The sequence below is a fragment of the Mauremys reevesii genome, linkage group 1, assembly GCF_016161935.1.
Source record: "Mauremys reevesii isolate NIE-2019 linkage group 1, ASM1616193v1, whole genome shotgun sequence".
NCBI lineage: Eukaryota > Metazoa > Chordata > Testudines > Geoemydidae > Mauremys > Mauremys reevesii.
This window is the reverse complement of record NC_052623.1, coordinates 120,521,779-120,546,517: the sequence shown is the minus strand read 5'-3', so window position 1 is coordinate 120,546,517 and position 24,739 is coordinate 120,521,779. Positions and strand designations below refer to the sequence as shown.

At 41.4% G+C, this 24,739-nt stretch overlaps 1 protein-coding gene across 1 annotated transcript; it reads right to left on the bottom strand.

Annotated features, from left to right (window-relative positions):
• Nucleotides 1-432: 432 nt before the first annotated feature.
• On the bottom strand, nucleotides 433-23,457 carry CREG2 (cellular repressor of E1A stimulated genes 2). Its single transcript, XM_039498712.1, has 4 exons — nucleotides 23,005-23,457; nucleotides 19,735-19,904; nucleotides 4,727-4,840; nucleotides 433-1,054 (listed from the first exon to the last, which is right to left on the bottom strand). Exons 1-4 carry the CDS (start codon nucleotides 23,455-23,457, stop codon nucleotides 907-909), a joined length of 885 nt encoding a protein of 294 aa, XP_039354646.1. The 3' UTR covers nucleotides 433-906.
• Nucleotides 23,458-24,739: the final 1,282 nt, after the last annotated feature.

The window sequence follows — 24,739 nt, the reverse complement described above, 5'->3', positions numbered from 1 at the left end:
TCTAAAACAGGTTTAGTAGAGACTACATTTTTTAAAAAGAATGTTAAGTGTATTGGGATTATCCTGGTGGGTCTGATTTCTTGTTTGACCCTTTAACATGTTTAATCATCCTTGTGCTGGTAAAAGACATTGTGTACTGAATTTATTTTGTTTGAGCTGCTTGTACTTTGCCACTGCAATAGCCAGCAAGGTCCACCACTCCTTCTCCTCAATTTCCAAGCAAAATATTTAACTGGATAATTTGGAAAAGGGTGTGACTGACTAAAACATAAATTCCAAAATAAGGATCTCTTCACATCCGAAGAAGTGGGTATTCACCCACGAAAGCTCATGCTGCAAAACATCTGTTAGTCTATAAGGTGCCACAGGATTCTTTGCTGCTTCTACAGAACCAGACTAACACGGCTACCCCTCTGATAAAAGTATTAAAGACAAACTTAAAACATCTTTTTATAGTTGCAGCTAGGGATATTTGCTTAGAACACCTACAAAACAAAATAGCAAGTAGCAATAATACTTCCACAATGTACAGCAGTCATTTATGGGTAATTAGTTTTTCTGTAAATCAGAATGCCATATTTAGCATATATTATAAGTGTCACATGGGTGGATGACACTAAAATCAAAACAGGCAGATCCAAAACATTTTTAAGTAGCATTCAGGAAGTATAGATCCTATCTGAAATGCCAAGATTGTGTGTTTCAGTGTAGGATTTACCATCCACATATTATTTTTAATATAAAGATCCATATTGGTTTATTAGCATTTGATCCAAGTAAAAAAGATGGGGCCATTCTGAATGCTTTTGAAAAAAATCACTGTAAAATACCCATCCAACAACATGGTGTTGGGAAAAGTTTTTGGAAAGAAAATATGAAAACTGAAGATTTATATTTCAAACCCAATCACTCTTTACTTGGAACTGCTTTGAAATACTCTTCCACTGCAATGGTGGAAACTCCTCCATACCAGTTCTGAAGCCAGATGTATTCAATGTTCATTTTCATAAAGAACCATTCATAGTTACGAGGCCACTTCCTCATAACTGGGTGCCTGAAAAGACAAAGAATTCCAAAAAGGTTTGCCAAAATGCACTTCTAGTGGACTTCTTTCTTCAATGCAGTAGTTGCTAACTTTCTTGGGCAACTAGAATAGTTTACCTGAGTAAAATCTGGGCTGTACCAGGCAGCATCATTGACCTATGCTCACGTTCACTTGCAATGAACCTTGCTCCAAACCTACATGTGGCAGCAAATAAAAGTGCAGGAAGGGTACCTGAGAGGCCCATCATTAAAAGGCAGATTTTGCCCAGCCCTTAAATAGGTGGAAAGTGCTGGCAGAGGGCACAAGGGCCTGCATCCACAAAGGGACTTGGGTGTTGCAATGTGGAGCATTGCAGTGACTCACTTTTATGCACCTAGAGAATCACTGGAACAACAATGAGATCCACAAAACTTGGGTTAGGTGCGTAGGCCAACTATACAACAAATGGGGACAGAAAGGTGCCTAAGAATGCAATCCACAAAAGCAGCAGCCTAGTCAGGGAGTTGCCTAAATTAGCCAATGGGAGATTCTGATGAGAGGGATGTGTCCCAAGCCCTGCCCCTCTCACAGAGATCATCACCTGCCTATTTCTGCTTCTCGGCCACAGCTTGGAACCCTTTCCTAGAGTCAGGCAGCTAAACCACTTCATGTGAGGATGAGCTAGGCAGGCACCTGACTCCACACACAATGGAAAGAAGATGGCGAGGGCAGAGCTGCCTACCTTATAACTTCTAGCTCAGGGGTGGGCAAACTTTTTGGCCTGAGGGCCACATCGGGGAACAGAAATTGTATGGCAGGCCATGAATGCTCACAAAATTGGGGTTGGAGAGCGGGAGGGGGTGAGGGGTCTGGTTGGGGGTGCGGGCTCTGGGGTGGGGCCAAGGATGAGAAGTTGGGGTGTAGGAGGGTGCTCTGGGCTGGGACCGAGAGGTTTGGAGGGCAGGAGGGGGATCAGGGCTGGGGCAGGAGTGCAGGAAGGGGTGCAGGTTCCAGCGGGGGATGCGGGCTCTGGGGTGGGGCTGGGAATGAGAGGTTTGAGGTGCAGGAGGGTCTCTGTGCTGGGATCAAAGGGTTTGGAGAGCAGGAGAGGGATCAGGGCTGGGGCAGGGGGTTGGTGCGTGGGGAGAGGCTTGGGGTGCAGGCTCTGAGTGACGCTTCCCTCAGGCGGCTCCCAGAAGCAGTGGCATGGCCCTTCTCCAGCTCCTATGCGGAGGCACAGCCAGGCGGCTCTGCACACTGCCCCATCTGCAGGCACTGCCCCTGAAGCTCCCATTGGAGCACTTAGGAGCTGGAGCGGAGCTATGCTGCGGCTTCCAGGAACTGCATGGAGCGGCCCCTGACCCAGTGCCCCAGCCAGAGCGGCCCCCAACCCAGCACCCCAGCTGGAGCGCTGGAGCAGGGCTATGCCGCGGCTTCTGGGAGCCACGTGGTGTGGCCCCCAGCCCAGCGCCCTGGCTGGAGCAGGGCTAAGCCATGTGGTGTGGCCCCCAGCCCAGGGCCCCGGCTGGAATGCCAGAATTAGGCAAGCCCGAGAGTCTGCTCCCCAGTGGGAGCTTGCGGGCTGGCTTAAAACGACTCCGGCCCGCGGGCCATAGTTTGCCAACGCCTGTTCTAGCTCATTGGTTAAAACACTCACCTAGGATATGGAAGGCGTGGGTTCAATTCCCTCCTCTGTCTGACAGAGAGAAAAAGATTTGAACAGAGATCTCCCACCGCTCAGGAGAATGTCCTAACCACTGGGCTAAAAGTTGCAAGGTGGTGGTGGCACCACTACCTCACTGCAAGATTTTGAAGGGGACTGATCCAGTAGGTGACCTCTGAGTATGCCTACCAGATTGGGCCCTGCAGGCAAGATTGATGTTCACTGCCTATTTTCCCCTGCTTGATGGATTGCACTGGGGCTTAGACGAAATGGAGGTGTACAGATGCCTAGAGTAAGGCAGCAGTATGCGTGCCCAGAGGCAGAAACTTAGGCACCTAAATAACTTTCACAATAGAAACTTTATGCCCCCAGTGAATTTAAGTGCCTACAGAGTTAGGTGGAAGCTGAGTGGGGGTTTTGTGGATCACAGTGGAGCCTAAAACTGGGATTTGGGCACCAAAATCTGAGGTTCAGGCACTTAAGTACCTCTATTGATCTAGGCCAAGGTGCCTTCATCCCCTTGCTTGGCTCACTTAAAGGCTTGGAAGAATTGCAGTCCTTGTGCTTTGGGGAACATCAGGATTACTGCTTCCCTAGTCCTGTGAGAGTGCATGGCACCTCAAAGGGGGTGGGGGAAGAGATGGAACATAATTCTGTCCCCCTAACCACTAACCATCACACCTGGCTAGCTGCATGGAAGATGTTAAGCTGCAGCGCACAAAGGTGTGTAAGTAGCAACATTCAGGCTGCCTCCTGGATCTCCCTATGGGGCAGTAGATTTTATCACTGCCCCTTTCTATGGAGTGTGCCTAAATGGCACAATCTTGTTTTGTGGAAGGGAGGAAAAGCCAAAAGTGTTAGTCATGGAAACCTCAGATATGACGACACATACTGGTGGTAAGGGAATCACTCTTAATACTTTTGTAAATCCTAGAATTATATACAGCATTTTCTATCAAAATGCATGTTGATCGCTACTTATCTGGATGGCGTATCTGACTGTCCCAAGAGTACCAAGATAGTCCTAAAGGCCTGGATAATTTACTAAGGGTATGGCTACACTTGCAGCTGTACAGCGCTGGGAATTAAACCTGTCTTCGTACAGCTGAATAGGGAAAGCGCTGCAGTCTGGCCACACTGACAGCTACCAGTGCACTGTCGTGGCCACATTTGCAGCATCTGCAGCGGCATTGGGAGCGGTGCATTACGGGCAGCTATCCCAGCATTCAAGTGGCTGCAACGTGCTTTTCAAAAGGGAGGGATGGGGTGGAGTGTGACAGGGAGCGTGTGGGAAAGAGAGAGTGGATTTTTGGAGCCGACACTGTGTCAGCAGCTGCCTTGCAAGTTCCGACCCCCTCCTCATTCACTGAAAGCAAATAGCCCTCTTTCTTTTTTTCCCTCACAGACCAGATAAGCAGCCTCCCCGAAACGGAGCCCCCCTCCCCCCGCATGCTGTGCTGCTTCTCTCCTCAAGCCCCCTCCCTTCCCCTCTCTTCAAGCAAACACTAGCTGTGGGCCTTCCAAAGGGAGCCTCCTGCCTGTTTGCTCATTCACAGCAAACAGGAGCTGTGTTTGTTTTTTTGATAAGCAGCTCCGGGAGCCCGAGTTCACAACAAAACAAACAGAGGCATCAAAACAAAACAAAGAGTGTTATCTTTACTTAAAAGCATTATGGGAAGCTTCCGGAGGTCAGTTACAGCGTAGTAAGATTATTCCGTGTTTACACTGGCACCCCAGTGCTGCAGTAGCAGCGCTATTCTCTTTATTCCTCTTGTCGAGGTGGAGTACATGCAGCGCTGTAGCCAGGGAGATACGGCGCTGTATGTGCCTTGTCAGTGTGGACGGGGAGTGAGTTACAGCACTGTAAAGCCACTACCAGTGCTGTAACTCTCAAGTGTAGCCAAGGCCTAAGCAGCCTAGTAAGTAAAGAGCAAGCCTGTTACTCCTGGGATCCTCAATCCCAACTGGCCACCTCACTCATAATTTATTCATCTCAAAATTGTAGGTATTACTATATTACATAAATATCACATACAGACCTAGAAAACATTGCTTGTTTGGCAAATTCCATTTCCTCTGGTGGTACCATGACCATCTGTCCTGTGAGAGTCAGTCTGGCACACCGTGGATCCTCAGGATCAATTATATTTTTTCTGCACACAGAGAAAAGTAATCATGTATAACAGATTGTTTTCTACAGCAGAGGTCTTTAAAAAGTTATTCATATTGGCTAAATATATAGCATGCTCTGGGTGAATATGAGCTCGTGCTCACCTATTTAGCAGCTGTAATATTCTAAGACCCTGGCTTGCTTCTGCAAACCTTTATACACATGAGTAGTGATAGTCCATGGGACTGTTCATGTGGGTGAAGAGTATTCACATGAACAAGGATTACAGGATCAGGTCCAAAGTTTGAAGCAAAACAGAGATTCATCTATTTTCTAACCATGCTTTTAAAAATAATTAATTAGTAGATGATGTCTTCTGTCTATTCAAATTGTAAATGTTCTAATCTTTTATGTTGTAAGCTGATTTTCTGTTGAACTTTTATAGATGTCATTCTGTAGCAACAAAAATTAGGATTAGCCATCCATGCACAGAACCAGACTTAGAATTTTTGTGTAGATCTGTAAAACAATTTTAAGGTGCCCCACCCAAGCACCTCAAAAATCTCACTGATTCTTGTCCACTCTTATCACACCACTATGCACAGGGTTTTGAGGAGGGTTAGTGAAATGGTTAGCATACACCTAAAACCTACACGATTACAAAAATGAATGTGTATGTAACTTTAGTTCCCTTCCTTGTAGCCTTCTGCTGTAGACCCACTTGCTTGTTTGTTTCTACCCTAGTGATTGGTTTACATCACTTTATGTTTTCAAGGCTATCTGCACGAGGAAAAGAGCTAGAGTCTCACTATTTTTAAAAGTAGAACTTTGATTCTCTGTTACATTTCTAGTTCATTCAAATTAGGGGGCTCTTGACTGCTCTCCAGCTCTGCCTGTACTGTAATGACGTTTAAAATAAATCACAAGTGTAGCTATGGGGCTGATTCTAAGAACGTAAGAACAGCCATACTGGATCAGACCAATGATCCACCTAACCCAGTATCTTTTCTCTGACAGTGGCCAGTGCCAGATGCTTCAAATGGAATGAACAGAACAGGGCAATTTTGAGTGATCCGTTCCTTGTCATCCAGTCCCAGTCCCAGATTCTAGTAGTTTGAAGTTTAGGGACACCCAGAGCATGGGGTTGCATCCCTGACCATCTTGGCTGTCTGTTACATTGGTATAAATGAGGAGTAACTCCACTGCTAGCAAAATCATAATGAAACCATTGTGAGGGTCTAATTGCGTGAGAAGCTGAGTGGCCTCAACTTCCATTAGTTTCAAAAGAAGTTGAAATTGCTCAGCACAGTGTTGGATCCTACACAACAGCTTAATCAGGCCCAGAGACTCACATTAAGAAAAAAACATTGCAGTTGTTGTTCTAAAGTGTTTTAACCTAAAGAAGGAAACTGCAGTAAATTAAGCCTGATCTGCATGCAGTTTTACTCATAGATCTTGACTTGAACTCGTTAGCCCGAACCCTCACTGTATATGCAATTTGCCATTACTTTTTTCCTTATAATTCTCAGTATGTTTCTGTTGCATAGAAACATATGGGAGTGTTCCTGCAGCTAATTTAACACCTGCAAATTCCCCACAGATGGTAATAAAAAACTGTGTAGCCTACTGGATAAAGTGTCTGCTTTTATATGTAGGACCAAGAACATAAATATGCCAGAAAATAGAATGGGCTGATACTCAGCTGTGCCCAATAAGCACTGGGCACAGCTGACAGCATGAGCTGCAAAGGTACAATATGTGGTTCTCTTACCCTCAAGATGGTTTTCTACCATCCCCAGAAGCTTAGAGCAGCCTCATGGCTATCACGGAGCTCTTATGCTGACTGAGATCAATGTGTACTTTGATCATGCCTCCTCCCACCTTCTACATTCAGTGGGGGAAAGAGGGAGAGACCAGAGTTGGGGCTAGGATCCAGCTCAAATTTGTTATTTATCATTGGTTTATTTTAAAAAATTATGATCTAGAAATTTTCCACCAACATTTTTTAGTACAGACTGAGGAATTAGTGTTACTCTGTGCACTTGAAAATCTGCATTCCCCTGACCAGATTCTGAATTCAGTTATATCAGCATAAGTCCATTGAAGTCAGTGGAGTTACTCCCAATTTACACTACGTAACTGAGATTAGTCTGACTTTTTGTGTTTAATCTCAAGCTTGCATTAGCATTGTCTTATTTATTTAATTAGATTAGTTTTAAAAATAAGTGAAAGAAATTTTTAACAAGCAAAATCTGTACCTGTAGAAAGTCAGTTCAATTAATAAGCCTGTTTCTACCTGCATGCATGATATTTGAAAAGGGAGCAAAACAATTGAACAGTGGATAAAAGCAAATTAGTTTGTAAGTGCATTTGTTTGGTATATCTTAGTTATTTGTTGCAAGTTACTTACAGGTAGAAGGAAATATAAAATGATATTCTTTCTTGTTGGAAGGTTAGATTTCATGGGACAGATGGCGGTGGGAGATTTGATTTGACTACGTGAGTTATAATCAAGAGCTGTCAGAGAGCATGTTAGATCCGTCCTCCTAACTTTTAGAATAAAAGAGAAATGTGTACATAAAAAGATCAAATAATTATATCTGTTAATTTTCAGTACCGGCCTACACCAAGAGATACGTACCTCAATATTTAGAATGTTTGAACATGTACTTTCTCCTTGGCCTTTTCCTTTGTTTGTAGATTTCACTATGTTTTTGTCTCACTGGTTGGGCTGTTACATTATTTGAACATGTGATTAAAACACTATTAGTCTTTGGAATGGTTTGTTCAAACTGTAGTTTGTATATTTAAATATTCAGTGTAGGGGGGTGCAGTTTGTTTTGCTGGCAAAACAGTAAGCAAATTTTGTGTGAAGATTAAATTGGACAAAATACTAGAAAAGGACAGTGACACATCTGAACTTGGTACACTATGTTGTTATATTTTGGCATGGCTTTTATCACTGACTTTTATCATGTTTTTCCATTCTAGAACAGTTAACTTTGTATCCTAGTCTTACATTGACATTGGTATTTTATCTAACAAAAGGCTTAATGTTCTGAAAGAAATCTACTTTTGCATTTTCTTTGGTATAGTATTCCCCTTACAATGTGCTTTTTTTTCTTTCTAAGCCCATGTACAAGCACTAATGTTGTAGCTAGCACAGTTCTGTCTCTAATACGGACAAGTCCTGTGTTTTCAGTGTGTTATTGGTATAGCTGATGTAAATTTGGTACTTGCTGCCCAGAAATAGAGGGATATACGAAGTGAGCCAGTGGCCTCTCTTCATTAATAAACTCCTCATGCATGTCAGTGGGATATATAGTTATACATTTAGTAATGATTTCTTGCCTTCTATATAAAAACAAGCACATTCAGTCCTCACTCCTCAGATCCATCTTAGCTTTGTTGTGGCACAAAACTGAGTGAGAAGGTAAAAGTAAGTGTATGTTTGTGACACGGAGGGCCATTGGTGATTTGCTGTTCTATTTCAGTAACTTATCAGGCCTGGCATATTCATTACACCTAATATGCTGTTTTCATGATATATCCTCAAAAGGCGGCATATAATATATAATTAAAAACTAGTAACTCACTGATCATTAAAATTCTAGCGTGATGTATTTATGGGATGTGTACAAAGAGTTATAAATATGCACCAGAATTATGGTCTTAAAATGTGTTTGGCAAACAATGCATAAGCCCAGTTTGCCCTAGAGAAAGGAATGTGTATTTGCTTGTCTGACCAGCCTGGTCATCAGACAGAGATAATGAAGGTACATTTACATAAAAGGTAAACAAAGCCATCAAACTAGCGAGTGAGGGAGATAGCTTCTTAACTATAAACAGTGAGGGTCTAAACCTCAACTGATGAACAATTGAATCAACTGATTGTATACAATATTACTGCATTATAAAAGCATATCAGGTAAGGTCTTTTATGAACGCCTGTGACACACTGGTGATTAATATAATTGTGAAATGTAGGCATTAATACAATATGAGGAATTACGGATGCACATTGATATGCTTTCTAGCAGCAGTTCTCAACTAGGGGTCTGGAGCCCACTGCTGGAGACCACAAGCAGGTTTCAGGGAGGCCACCAAGCTGGGCTGGCATTAGACTCACTGGGGCCCAGGGCAGAAAGCTGAAGCCCTATCGCCCAGGGCTGAACCCTGGGACCCTGAGCCCTGCCACCCAGGGCAGAAGCCAAAGCCTAAGTAACTTAACTTTGTGGGGGCCCCTGTAGCATCGGGCCCCAGGCAACTGCCTTGCTCGTTACCCCCTAATGCTTGCCCTGGCTTTTTTATGCATTAAAACAGGTGTTGTAGCACAGCTGGGCCATGGAGTTTTTATAGCATGCTGGAGGGCCTCAGAAAGAAAAAAGTTAAGAATTCCTGCTTTACAGTCTGTGACCAGAAACAGTGAGAAACAGATTTTCTCCCAGAGAGGAGGGAAGGCAGCTATCTACCTGTCTCCAATGTAAATGAAGTAGTGTTGAATCAAAACAGTGAAAGTCCTACTTACATATGAATAAACGGGGGATGGAGACTGCACCCCCAGGAAGCCTTCCTGCCTCTTGAAGCAAGTTCAGTGAACTTTGGGAAGACAGCGTGGCATCGACACCCCAGCAAGGGAAAGAAGCTTTCTTTTCAAAGAATACAAATCACAGGTTTACTGGACTATAAAAAGAAAGGGAGAGAATCTCATAGTTATCTATCACTGGGGGGGAATTAAAAGGGTCAGAGCTCTTCAAATCACAGAACATTGGATCCTTCAGCCAAGGGGGTTGAAGCCCCTCAGAACTGAACATGGGTGAGAAACCTGCTTAGGCAAAGACTGTAACTTGCTGAAATTAAGTTTTAGTCTTAGAGGTGTATTTTTACTTTTATTTGTTTGTAACCATTTCTGGTTTTATTCCTTATACTTGGTATCTCTTAAACCTATGACTTTTTGTTTGATAAAATTGTTTTCCTTTTACTATAAACCAATTCAGTGCTGTGATTGAAATAAGAGTATTTGTCCAACCCCTCTTCAATTAAAGAATTGCAGTGTATTTTCTCTTTAAAGGAGCAACAAACTTAGTAACTTCTGTGAATGTTCAATAAGAGGGCTGGACGCTGCAGGGAGACGTTTCTGAGGAACTCGGGAGTTGGGGCTCAGAGTTTGTTACCTGGGAGGCAAGGCTGGAATGAGTAGAGTCCTGAAGAGTTGCTGGGCAGGCAGACAAAATGGTGTGTCAGGGAGTTGTCACCCATCTTAACAGCCAAATTCTCACTTGCTGACACTGAGAGGGGTTACACAGTATCTCACAAGTCTGGGAACTTCAGCAGATTGTCACATTGGCAGGTGATTTTGGGGAAGTTTGGGACTGAGGGGGGTTTTCAGTCACCCTCCAAAATACCTGGGCAGTGGAAGCCAGGCTGTGACCTACATGCTTGAATGCTGTGCTTTGGTCAACAGCACAGCACTGAAGGCATCCAGAGTTGCCGAGCAGGTGGTGACACAATCCCTTAATGGTCTGGGTTGAACCCCAAAGCATCATAAGATCATATTTGGGAAAGGAGACAAAGGAATCAAGATGGATACTATTTACATAAAAAGATACACACCTTGCTAAAGAGATTAAACAAAGCCAGCCTTAATGGGAATCAGACAAAAGCTGATGCATTTTATTAGAGCTACATTAGTGCTGATGTGCACATTGGTTTAGAGAGGTTATCTCAATTATTCATCAGGTTTGAGGAGAGGAAAGAATTGATTTACCCAATTTTTCTGCTCCTGGGGTACAAACCATGCATTCAACACTTGATTCTGGTCAGCCAGTTGTTTATGTTAAGCATGTGTGATCAGTCCTGGAGAGAGCTGCATACAAAAGCATTCACTTCATTCCAGTCCTACAGAAAAGAACCATACTACCTGCTTTAAGCCCTAAAAGAAACTGTCACTTTTTATCATATTATGGCAAAAACCATATACTGATGAAATATCTCTAGGAATTACACAATGCTCTGAGGTGCACACCAACAAATATTTTCATTTTCCACCCATTTCACTCCATTCTATTTCCACCCATGTTGGGTCATGGTTCAAAAATGACTCAGAGTAATGAGTGCCACCTACTTATTAAAATATTTACATGCACGAGAGTACACCCAACACTAGTCACTGCAGTCACCTCCTGAGTTTTCACTGGAGAATTCCCATCCAAAAATTAGCCAGGTCCAGATCTGACAAAACTATAATTCAGAGTGGTATGGCTACATTAACACCCAACAAAACAGAGCTTTTGCTAGGAGTAAATTCCAATGTTGAGGGCCCTGTCTCCACTGATAATGTTCTGTCTCTTGCTCCCACACATGCAAATCTAGGGGCTGTTTAAGATTCCTTTTAGCATCATTAGTCACTTCCACTTGGCTCCAACAGCTCAACATTGAGATGAGGATCACAGGGTTAATTTCTACTCTGGAAATATATTCTACACCAGTGGTTCTCAAACTAGGGCCGCCACTTGTTCAGGGAAAGCCCACTCAGCTGAGGGATGTGCTGGCCACCGCTTCCCACAGCCCCCATTGGCCTGGAGCGGCGAACCGCGGCCAGTGGGAGCCGCGATTGGCCAAACCAGCGGATGCGGCAGGTAAACAAACCAGCCCGGCCTGCCAGGGGCTTCCCCTGCACAAGTGGCGGCCCTAGTTTGAGAACCACTGTTCTACACCATCGGAATTTATTTTCTAAAGTCTACAGAAGAAAATGTTATGCCATCAAATAATTATCATGGTTGTGTATTAAAACACACAGTACTTTGATTTTATATTTAGAAAAGCACAAGTTATGTGCCTTATATATGCCATCATAATTCAACCCTGAAGGATCTGAAATAGAAAGTATGTATTAGCATTACTAATCTGTGTGGTATGAACATCGGACAAAATCTCTATTGAAAACAAAATTCATAATCTGAAAAGCTGCTGCTGGCCGTCAGCTTGATACCGCAGGGTACGATTGCCTTCCCTTCCCCCTGATTTGACAAAAAAGAACGTTCTTTCTCATTCTTCCTTCAAACAGAGTTAAAAAGGCATCGTTATTTTTGGACGTAGAGTCTTCCATTTTAAATCAAAAGAAAGTCCCGAGGTTAAAGAAAAGAATGAAAAAATGGCTTTTTTGTACAGAATTGATTTCTGTGTTTGGTCACATGCCCGTTTTAGTTCGGTTTAGATCACCCCACAGTTCCTAGAAGAACTTCCTCCCTAGGCTGATTTTTCTTTCAATTTAAGTGCTCTCGGTATGCTTGACTGTCTTTGGTCATATAAATAGCAAATTTCTATGGCCGAATTACTAATTGTGGTATGTAACCTATCGCTTAAATCAGCCTCTGTGCCAGATGACTGGAGGATAGCTAATGTAATGCCAATTTTTAAAAAAAAACTCCAGAGGCGATCCTGGCAATTATAGTTCAGGAAGCCTAACTTCAGTACCAGGCAAACTGGCTGAAACTACAGTAAAGAACAGAATTATCAGACTCATAGATTAACACAATATGTTGAAGAAGAGTCAACATGGCTTTTGTAGAGGGAAATTATACCTCACCAATAATTCTTTGAGGGTGTCAACAAACGTGGACAGGGGTGACAGTGTACTTGAATTTTCAGAAAAGCTTTGACAAGGTCCCTCACCAAAGACTCTTAAACAAAGCAAGCAGTCATGGAATAAGATGAAAGGTCCTCTCATGGATCAGAGAAGGACCAGGATATCATACAGGAAGATCTGGATGACCTTGTAAACTGGAGTAACAGGATGAAATATAATTTAATAGTGAAAAGTGCAAGGTCATGTATTTAGGGATTAATAACAAGAATTTTGGTTATAAATTGGGACACATCAGTTGGAAGTAACAGAGGAGGAGAAGGACCTTGGAGTATTGGTTGATCACAGGATGACTATGAGCCACCAATGTGATATGGCCGTTAAAAAAGCTAATGCGGTTTTAGGATGCATCAGGCGAGGTATTTCCAGTAAAGATAAGGAGGTGTTAGTACCGTTATACAAGGCACTGGTGAGACCTCATCTGGAATACTGTGTGCAGTTCTGGTCTCCCATGTTTAAGAAGGATGAATTCAAACTGGAACAGGTACAGAGAAGGGCTACTAGGATGATCCGAGGAATGGAAAACCTGTCTTATGAAAGGAGACTGAAAGAGCTTGGCTTGTTTAGCCTAATCAAAAGAAGGCTTTGGGGAGATATGATTGCTCTTTATAAATATATCAGAGGGATAAATATCAGGGAGGGAGAGGAATTATTTAAGCTTAGTATCAATGTGGACACAAGAATAAATGGATATAAACTGGACACTAGGAAGTTTAGACTTGAAATTAGATGAAGGTTTCTAACCATTAGAGGAGTGAAGTTCTGGAACAGCCTTTCAAGGGGAGTAGTGGGGGCAAAAGACATATCTGGCTTCAAGACTAAGCTTGATAAGTTTATGGAGGGGATGGTATGATGGGATAGCCTGATTTTGGCAATTAATTGATCTTTGATTATTAGCAGGTAAATATAGCCAATGGTCTGTGATGGGATGTTAGATGAGGTGGGATATGAGTTACTACAGATAATTCTTTCTTGGGTGCTGGCTGGTGAGTCTTGCTCACATGTTCAGTGTTTAACTGATCACCATATTTGGGGTCGGGAAGAAATTTTCCTCCAGGGAAGACTGGCGGAGGCCCTGGAGGTTTTTCGCCTTCCTCTGCAGCATGGGGCATGGGTCACTTGCTGGAGGATTCTCTGCACCTTGAGGTCTTTAAACCACGATTTGAGGACTTCAATAACTCAGGCATAGGTTAGGGATTTGTTACAGGAGTGAGTGGGTGAGATTCTGTGGCCTGCATTGTGCAGGTCAGACTAGATAATCATAATGGTCCCTTTTGACCTTAAGTCTATGAGTTATTGGTTAAAAGATAAATAAATAAATAGGAATAAATGGTCAGTTTTCACAGTGGAAAGAGGTAAATAGTGGAGTGTCTAAGGATCTATATTGTGACCAGTGCTGTTCAAGATATTAATAAATTATCTGGAAAACGGGGTAAACAGTGAGGTGGCAAAGTTTTCAGATGATACAAAATTACTCAAGATAGTTAAGTCCAAAGCTGACTGCGAAGAGTTACACAGAGATCTCACAAAACGAGGTGACTGGTCAAGAAAATGATAGATGAAATTTAATATTGATAAATGCAAAGTAATGCACATTGGAAAACAATCCCAACTATACATACAAAATGATGGGGTCTAAATTAGCTGCTCCCACTCAAGAAAGAAATCTTGGAGTCATTGTGGATAGTTCTCTGAAAACATCCACTCAATGTGCAGTGGCAGTCAAGAAAGCTAACAGAATGTTAGGAACCATTAGGAAAGGGATCGATAACAAGACAGAAAATATCATCATGTCACTATATAAATCTATGGAATGCCTGCACCTTGAATACTGTGTGCAGTTCTGATTTCCCCATCTCAAAAAGATATATTAGAATTAGAAAAAGTACAGAGAAGGGCAACAAAAATGATTAGGGTATAGAACAGCTTCCATATGAGGAAAGATTAGAAAGACTGGAAGTGTTTATTTTAGAAAAGAGATGACTAAAGGGGGATATGGTAGAGGTCTATAAGACCATGAATGGTACAGAGAAAGTGAATAGGGAAGTATTATTTTCCCTTTCATGTAGCACAAGAACCAGGGGTCTTCCAATGAAAATAATAGGCAGCAGATTTAAAACAAACATAAGGAAGTATTTCTGCACACGCACCATACAGTCAACCCGTGGAACTCATTGCCAGGGGATGTTGTGAAGGCCAAAAGTATAACTAGGTTCAAAAAGAATTAGATAAGTTAATGGAGAATAGGTCCATCAATGGCTATTAAGAAAGGTGGTCAAGAACACAACCCCATACTCTGAATGTCCCTAAACCTCTGACTGCCAGAAGCTGACGGGATGGATCACTTGATAATTGCAGGCTTCTATTCATTCCCTCTGAAGTATCTGGTACCAGCCACTGCCAGAAGATAGGCTACTGAGCTAGACGGACCATTGGTTTGACCCAGTATTGTCATTCTTACGGTCTTATGAATTACATGATTAAGCAGTGAATTTTGTATGGCACAGCGATAGCCAATTTTATGGTAACAATCAGCCCCGTGAAAAGAGGATCACGGCATTAGGTAGTTTCAGTAAACACAGAGAAAGAAACAGACCTTGGTGTACTAGACTGGAATTTTCTACAGTTGGTTATTTAAGTGTAAAGAAAAAAAGAAAACAATAATTTAGAGCTATATTGTGTGTGCTGCGTGGTGATGATAATAGGTTTCATATTTAACTTTCTAATTTAGTAGTTATTTGTTTGCTGGATGGATCTTTAAATATGGATTTTGGAGTAACAGTTACTGAAGTTTCAGAGTAGAAGCCGTGTTAGTCTGTATCCGCAAAAAGAACAGGAGTACTTGTGGCACCAGTGTTTATCCTGAATGTGACTAAAGAGGGACAACATAAATACTAGAGAGGCAAAGATGTTCCTGTGTCACAAAATTGGGATCTGAATCTAAACTTCTGCAAAGTTCAGGGGTGTTTGGATTCAGGGTTTCTGTGCAGGCCCATCTCTAGCAAATTCATTTGCCTTTCAATTAGCTTTTATAGCTTGTCTTACTGTATTTACTCATTGTCAGATATTTAGACCGAAATCAGGGTTTGCTTGAAGGTGTAATGCTGAATTTGTGGCATTCCATTCCTTTCATGTTAACAGACTGTAACCTCACAAATACAGGATTATGTGGCTCAAACAGAAGGTTTGTTCAAAACACCAGCATCTGACCTAACAGTAAAAGGAAAACAAAAAACATGACTGACCTAGAAAACTGCTTTTTGTCAGAATGTTCTTTTCACTTTTTTTTTCCAGTGTGGAAGTCAGTCTATGATAGGAAGTTCTGTAACTATTACTACTTTAGGAGGTCAGTATATGGCCCTGCTCCTGGACATGCCTTTGCATGTGCTTAACTTGACTTCTGTGAGACTATTCACATGCTTAGGTGTTTTCAGGATCAGGGCAATAGTGAGGCCTGGTACTTTGCTAAGAGAAATGCTCTAATCTAAGCAGCTCATGTGTCAGTCTTAATTTAAAACAATGGTATTTTGGGTTTGTTTTTTGCTTCTTAATCTAAAGCCCAATCCTGCTCCCACTGAATGCTGTAGGAATAGGATTGGGCCCTTTCTCCTTTTCTGGAGAGTGAGCTATTTTATACCAATTCATTCCAGGAATGGCCTTTTGCCATTTAATTTTTTGTCCCTCTTTTTCCCACTTACAGTCCCTCTTCAGAATAACACCTACACTTCAACTGGTATCCTCTGAAGATACTTGTTAATGCTATTCCATGGACGGGCCATCAGGGAGTGCTCTAAAAATCAATGCCCCCTGTATCCTTCTGGGAAATGGAAATCTTTTGATCAGTGATGAGGAATCAAGATTATAATCACAATATCATAATGTACTGCTATTAGCCCCTACTAGGATGGTGCCATTTCCCTCATTCTTGCATGACTAGAAGTTTTGTTTCTGTTATTAGTTTAAGTTTGGGTTTTTCAAATTCTCTTTCCAACTGAATAGGCGTAAGACTGTGAAATCAATAAATTGGATACCAGTCTGACATGTGAACACACATCACCTGATAATTGTTAGTTATAAAAAGTCTATTAAAATGCCAACTGTGTATTGTTTCTAAAGCCAGAGATTTATTTTGTGTAGAATAACTCAGAAGTATTACTTAGCAGAGTGCCAAACTATTTCTAAGAGTTTTGATTGCTTTCAAGTTTTCTTTCTTTTTTATAACTTGGGGTATGTATATACTCTAATAGAATTCTGCATGCAGACAAGATACAGGACCAAATTCGTTGCTCGCATACTGGGTACAACCTTTCTCATGGAATCCACTCTTTGTTTAGCTATTTTGTATAATGGTTCTTCAGTTCTAAAATGAATGATACCCTTGATCGAGACAACTTCTGTGCAAGATACCTTATATTAAAAACTCATACAATGGAACTTTCTTATGCAAGAAATAGCTATTCATCTCACTATTTCGCTAGCAGTGGAGAGAAACATTGAGCTGGCAGACATTGTAGGTTATGTTGGGCTTGTAGATCTTGCCTCTGAGATGGTGAATGGGTAGCAGGGAAGAAAACGACCTGCATATAAAACAATCCACTCATTTAAAACCTTGCACTGAGAAATGTAGGCCCTAACCTTTTGATGATACTAACTTTGGGGATAGTGCTAGGTGCTTTGATGTCATTGAGACATTTCTGCTGCACTGATATTGTTCTGCTGTTTACATGGCACTGTCCTTATACCTCCTACATACACACAGCAGAAGCGCTTGCAATGCCAGTTCAGAAGGGCCTATGGTATGAGAGTGTCACCAACAGCACTGTCAATACTAGAGTTAGTACTGGAGGACACAGAAGAGCACATTGCACAGACAGCAAGGAAGGCCCCAGGTATCCTGTGATTCTTGGTTGTGGAATTGGCCCCGAAGCTACCCCCAGAGGCAGATCTGTGCAGCAGTATCCAAACTATTACTTATTTTAATGTCTAGCTCTTAGGGATGTGGAGAAAACTTTAGAAACATGAACTGAATGTAAACCAGTGCAGTGGTATCTTCGTGCATTTGAAGACAGTCCTAAGCAAGAGCTTGCATAGACGTGTACGGTCTTGGTCATCTCAATTGGGGAATGACTTTGACACCGAACAAAAACAATTTAAATACCAGCAATTGATAACTTTTTCACTGCCAGTCAGGTTACCCAAACATCTATGTACTTATCACTCAGGGGATGCAGTTGCAGATATGGAGGTGGAGGTGACAGTTGGCTGCTGTCAAGGGTTGCTTTTCTACCCCAAAAGTTAAAATCACCTTTGACCCTGCTCACAGGGGGAATGGAAAGGAAAGAGTTATCCTCTCCCACTGCCCAAATTCCCAACCGCTTCCTAGGTGCAAAGCCTGTAGAAATATTTTCTCGCATGCCTAGGACCAAAAACCCCAATGGTGACTCATAAGCTTCCAAACTTTCCCATTTACTCTCACAACTTGTCCAGTGCAGTTTTGCATTGTTAATACTAAATCTGTGCAAATGGATAACTTCAGAAATAATGTAAAATAAACTGAACGTAATATCCATATAAATAATGCAAGGAATGTCACAGTGATTCGAATATTTATGTTCATATTGAATGCAATAGCAACATCTACATTTTAATTTACTTGCAGCTGACACCAAACTTAAAGTTTGCCACATTATTTAGCACCAAAGTTCTACAGATACCTGCTGCAGAATTTCAGTTCTGCTGGCTGCAGAATATACAGTGCCTTGGTCAGGGCTGTCCCTAGGGTGGTGCAAGGCCTGGAGCGGAAGTGACGGATTTGTCTTCCAGGGCTGATCCCCCACAGCCAATCGCACCGGCCCACGGGCCCCCCCAAAGCGCAAGACCCGGAGCAGTCGCCCCGATTCGCCCTACTCAAGGGACAGCTCTGGCTTTGGTCATAAGTGAGAGCAACTTCTGGAGGATCAGCATTAAAAGGAAAATGGCAGAGATGAGTTTTAGCACCTCAAATAACTAATAGTTACTAAATAAGTATATAGTAAACATGAAGTTTCAAAGGTTTTTCAGTATTTCTATAAACTGCCAATAGACTCTCTGACTGCTGCCTATGGACTGATAATTCCCAAGCATGTGGTTAAGTCTGATGAGGTCAGCTGTACACAAAACCAAGATTTTCAAAAATGGTCACTCAAAGTTAGGGTCCTACGTCAATATTTAGGCACCTAAATTGGTGGCCTGATTTTCTGAACTGCTGATCACCAGCAGCTCTCATTGCCATCAGCGGGAGCTGCTGGATGTCCAGTGTCTCTGAAAATGAGGCCACTTATTTAAGTGTTATGACAAAGAAGCCTAACTTTAGTCATCAAATTTTAAAACTCTTGGTGAAGATATTCAGCTTATCATTTAAATGCATGAGAAGGTTGGGAGAGTGAAAACGTACAATTTAAAAATAATTAATTTTAAAAATATTAATCAAATGTTTTAAAGAAAGGATAGAACTATCCTTACAGTGACTTTACAGTTCTCCTGACTTTCTTATGCTTTCAAAGGGTGAGCTACATTTTCTCTATCTTAACCTCCATCAGACCATCAAAATGAAAGCCTCCTCTTTGACTGTGAAGCTGTTGTATTTAAGACAATGAAACATTTTTAATGATACTAGACCAGTTCATACCCTCTGAAAGTACTGGTAGCTGTAATGCCATTGAAGTCAGTGGTGTTGCACACTGGTTCTATGTCTCTTACTCTCTGTAGTTAGATGTAGATATTAGAATATACTTCATATTTCGGCTTTCCTATAAGAGATTGTGCTGAGGCATTTCTCCTATAATATAAAACAAATCTGTGGAGATTCTAGCTTGTGCTGGGGGCCAAAATAACCTCCATCCAGCCCCAGAAGTGGGAAGCTGAAAGGGTGGCATAAAGCCACCATTGTTCCCCCTTCATGTCAGATGTAGGAATCAGGGTGTAAGGATCCACTGACTTCATTAGGCTTTGGATCAGAGCTAAGCATCTAACATTAGGAACACAAAAACACAGGTATCGAAAACTGGAGGTCACTTTTTTAAATGTGTGGCCTAAAATATTGTCCAAAGCCAGAATGGGTGTTTGTCAAAGCAGTGTTTGGATTTCTTGGCTCTTGTTCCTATGCTTAGATGGTGCCTCTGCCTGTATTGCTTCAGTTTAACCAAAAGTATTTCAAATAATGTTGTACAGTACTCACAACAAAAGAAACGTAAATGCTATCAGAAATCAATTTGTTTTCATTGACTGCTGTCAGAAAGACAGACTGCTGGTACCTGCAGAATTCTCCTTCTGCCTCTGGCAATGTCAGCGAAGCCACAGAGTTCTTCATGAGATCTATCACAGTGTTGTCCTTTGGAGTCACATAAAAGAAAGGTATTCCAGTGCTGTTACTGATGGGCCCATCACTGACTAGTAAACAATTCCCAAATGGTACACCTTGGATCTGAGAAAATCCAGACAATCAATGCTTTAAAACTTTGCACTTATACATTGTACATAAAGACGGGGACTTACCCAAGGTCAGTAGCAGAAATGGGAATAGAACCTGTTGTTCTGGTTCCCAGTTTCCATTCTCACCACTCGACCCCACTGTTTTCTAAATTAGATTTACTTATCATACTGCTGTGGTAACAAATCTCTCTCCCCATCCCCTATGGTGATATGGAGAACTCCTTTTCTTTACATTGCCAAACATTTAAAAGAAACTAGCAAGTACTAAAACATGTCTGCATTAAAAAGCAATCATGAAAGCATCTGCCCCAGATGGCACTGATATCTTTTCTCAGGAATCTAAAAGGATTCGTATTCCAATTCAGATTTTGATTAATTCTGATTTTGGCCCCCTCTGCACTGAGGTTTTAACCTTGCTTTGAAATGTGGCCACATTGGCTGGCCAAACTATAGAAGAAACTATTTTAGCTAGAACTGAATTTAAACACAGTTCCAGACAACTCAGCATGGCTAGGCCATCTAATCCCGATAGGCCATCTAATCCCCAGTCAGTAGCAAAACTTCCATTAACATGCCTGGGCACAGGAGCAGGCCCCTACTGTGCCAGTTTTTCAAAAGTTGGCTCTCCTTTCCCCTGACTTGCACATGCACAGTGAATATTCCATGTGCAAAAATTTGCACCCACGTTTGGAAAGGAGACCCTGTGTTTGTAGCTCTATTGCCTAGGAATGACAATGGATAATTTTCTCTATAACGTGATAATTGTATCATGTCTCTCATCCCATTAGAAATCACAGTAGCAGATCTACACCTTGTATTGTTTTTTTTTTTTTAGTATATCTTCAGGTATGTAATTTCAAATGACCAATTAGATGTTAGATAGTAAAAATCATAATCAATATATTGAGTTAATGCAGCATAACCAATGGGTTTTTGTAACAAAAGGTAGTTAAACATGAATAGTTACTGAGAAAACCATGGGTGATACTAACCTGGATCACATGCTTTCCATTTTATGATGTTTATACACTTTTAATGTTTATATACAATCTATACTGCAAATGATAAGGGGTATTTTTTATGAAGACACATATCTAGGAAACCAACCAATCTTATTAAGGTTTATAAAATAAAAAATAGAAGTTGTCAATAACATTATAAATTTCAATCACTTAAGTTTGAGTCTTTCATACATGGTAAACTTTACAGTTCACATTCAAAAAGGAACTGTGAGTCTAGGCCACATAACTCAAAATTCACAGCAAAGACATCACACCCATGAATTACAAGTTTTATTATGAATCCATTTTTTGGTATTACTTATGTATTATAATTACGGACAGCAAACTGCACATATTTTAATAAGATTGTAATTCCATCAAAGGTTTCTGATGAGAGAATAAACCATAGCAACTAAGATCATATGATTTAATAGCATATTTGGAACCCAGAGATGGAATTAGAGACTTCAGATGTACAACTGGGAATATTTTATTAATGATATTTTTTCTAGCTTCTGATGCTTTGCATTTCACAAACTGCCAGGCAGCTGCTTCTTTACTAAATCTTTCCAGAAGTTTTACTGGGTGCTAACTTTCTTTCTTTCTTTCTTTCTTTCTGTCTTTCTGTCTTTCTTTCTTTCTTATGTAACTAAAAAATTTAATCCCTAATTTGTGGACATTTTAACAAGAGAATTAATGTTAAACTCACTTTTCCTGTGCATCAGTATTATTGAAAGCTAATGCACAATTCAAAACCATCTTTTTAAAAAAGAGAGTATTTTACAGCTAGAAAAATAATGACCCACATTCTGCACGGTGTGCCAGCTGCTCAGCATCACACCGCTGACAAAGTGGTCCTGAAGTGGGAACAGATGGTCAAAGTAGGATCACCCGTATCAGTGGTGTAGCTAGGAATGTAAGTGTGGGTGGGCCGCAAATTATTACAGACGGGCAATATTCCACCCACACATTTCCTTACAGACACGGCTTTGTTTTTGACTGGCTAAAGTCTTTTAAAAAAATTGTCTATTTGCCCAATAGGATGCACTCTAAAAAAAAATCCCAATATAAATGTACCGTACATTGAACTGCCCCAACATGGGCAGAGGCTCCCTGAGCCCCACGGAGCCAGCCCGACATGGGAAGAAGGAGTTGGGCTCTGGTCCCAGAGGCCCATGGAGCTGGCCCGACATGGGCAGAGGGAGCCATATTTGGGTGAGACCATATGCTAAGTGGGTGGGCTGCAGCCCACCCAGGCCCACCTGTGGCTACACCATTGACCCCCAAACAGGCATATCTTCAAGTGGCTTAGAGCCAATGCTGTAGCTTCCACCCCCTTCCCTAGTGTAGAGAGAATAGCGGAAGCAAAAGGAGCGCAGCTGGCATACCCTTTATATCCTGCGGATCCCTGGCTACTGTATCAGCCCTTTGGGGCTGTTGACAGCCAGCATTAGTTATAGCAGGCTTTAGGCTGCTCTATATTATGCTGGGGAACCAGCAGGACACACAGCCAGCCCAGAATTGGGGGAACACGAAGGCATCCTTCCATGAGCTCTGTAGTGTGTGCTCCTTGGCCTCAACAAAGGATCTAGCCCAATGTTTTTCTCTTCTTTTTCTGCATCTTGCCAGGAGGTGCTGTTCTTTAACATCTCTCTTCTATTGTACTGTAAGCATGATTTCTATTCCTAGAAATCTTTTGCAGAGAAGCAAAGCTGGGAATGTTGCTTAAATATGTGGCACCAGCACTGTATTTTTACAGGCTGATTAAATAATATTACTGACAGCTTTTATTATCTGCATATTTTATAGCTGATATCAGTACGTAGTTGATTATAAGACAGTAAATATTGTTCTCCACAACAGTGCTGGGATGCTGTTATGTAGCTTTGCATTATAATAAATTGCTAATGCTAGTAAATAATTTGTGTAATTTATATACTAAATGCTTTCTCAAAACAGATTTACTGCCTTTTACAGAACAGTAAAATACAAGCAAGCAATGTGCAAGCCCTCTTTCACTGTTAGTGGGTAAATAAGTCCAGTATTCAAAGAGAATTGTCAATGTCTAGCAGAGGATGTGACTTACGGTACCTTTTCCTGGGTGGACTCGGTAGCCAAGAAGCCCCAGCTGTTATAATGGGTCAGGAAACGGGCAGTTCTGATTGCCTGCTCCTGAGGAGTAATGCTGTCTGTTCCTTTGACACTCTCTCTCCTGTAGGAAAACATCCTAGAAGGAGAAGAGATTTGCTTGGATCTCCCAGCCACTGGCCTTGACCTCATTTCCCCATCTTCCTTGTAAACAGAGGCTGGGTAGCTCTGCTTCCAGATGCTAGTCGTGTCTTCCAGAAGCGCAGGGAGAGCCTCCTCGTTTGAGGAGCTATCCAGTTCTTCCTCCACCTCATTGGTAACTGACCACGAAACCGAGTTGACTATCACATACCCCCAAGCAGGAGACAGCATCACACTGCACCACAGAACCCAGGAAAGCCAGGATATTGGTGTAATCCTTTTCCTCAGCTGTATTTGACAGCAGCACACAGACATTTTGTAATAAACACTCCACGCTAAGATCCACACTGAACCTTGCAAAGCCTGAACCTTTGGAATGATAGCAGCACCCTCCTGTGGTGAAAGCTGGCTCAGAGATGGATTAGATTGAGTTTACACTCTTGCTAAAGCATCAACAGCCTGTATAACTCCCTGCATAGAAAGTCAACCCTGCCACCTGAAACAAAAGCCTAGGCAAGATTGCTAACAAAAGAATTTGGCTAGAAAAGAATTAAACTTGAAAGTATATATCAACAGAGTCTATTGAGCATACAAGAAATGTATTATAATTTCCACAAAATAATTGTTCTCCGACAAAAGTCTGGCAGTGACAAGCTAAAGGATGCAGCCACTTCAGTCATGCCAAATATACCTTTTCCATTTACTATCTTCTCTCCTTCCTCTTCACCGTACACTATTCCCCTCCCTACCCCGCACTATGTTCTAAACTGACTTGTTGGATAGTTGCAAAAGAAATAATATTCTATAGATTTAATCTGGACTACAGATTTAAAAACTAATTTAGCCCCATCATGCAGTAGCGTTTGTCAGAACTCCACACACATTTTCTGCTAGTATAGGTTAACTGAATTTTTATGAAAAAAAGGTAAAACGTTATTTTTGGGATTATGGAATGCACAAGGCCAAATTTCCTATTGATTTACATCCCAGGTAATCTCTCTGATTTAGTGGAATTTTACAAGGTGTAGATCAGTGTAGAAATTGTCCTACCTTTTTAGATTTGTTTATATATCCCTTGTTAATTGGTATGTTTACCAACTAAGACCTTGATCCTGCAAAGATTAAGCACATGTTTAACTCTATGCACGATTAGTCCTATTAAGTACAGGCATAAATCTGTGCAGGATTGGAGCTCAACATTTGTACTTTATTTTTTAAAGTAATTGTGTACTATCTGTTAGCATTATAGTAGACTCTTTGCTAAGGAAATGAAATTTTACTCTCTCTTAGTAATGTGTTAACTTTTTGTGCAAATTATTAAAAGGGGCAAATTTAAGGTTTGGCAGGGACGTGTAATTTCATCAGAGCCTTTTCCTTTCATTGGAGACTCAGATACATTTTATAGGTCCTAGTCTCTTACAGTTCTGAAGAGTGGATGTCCCCGTTCAGGTCTTAAGTTAGATCTCCTGTCCCATTACATGTTGAACTGCCTTGTGAGAATACGTAGCATTTCTAATCTCAAATATGAATTTTTATAAATAAAAGTGAACTGAAATCACTTGAACTATTAAGTATTTTTCTTGTAAGGGATGTGGTG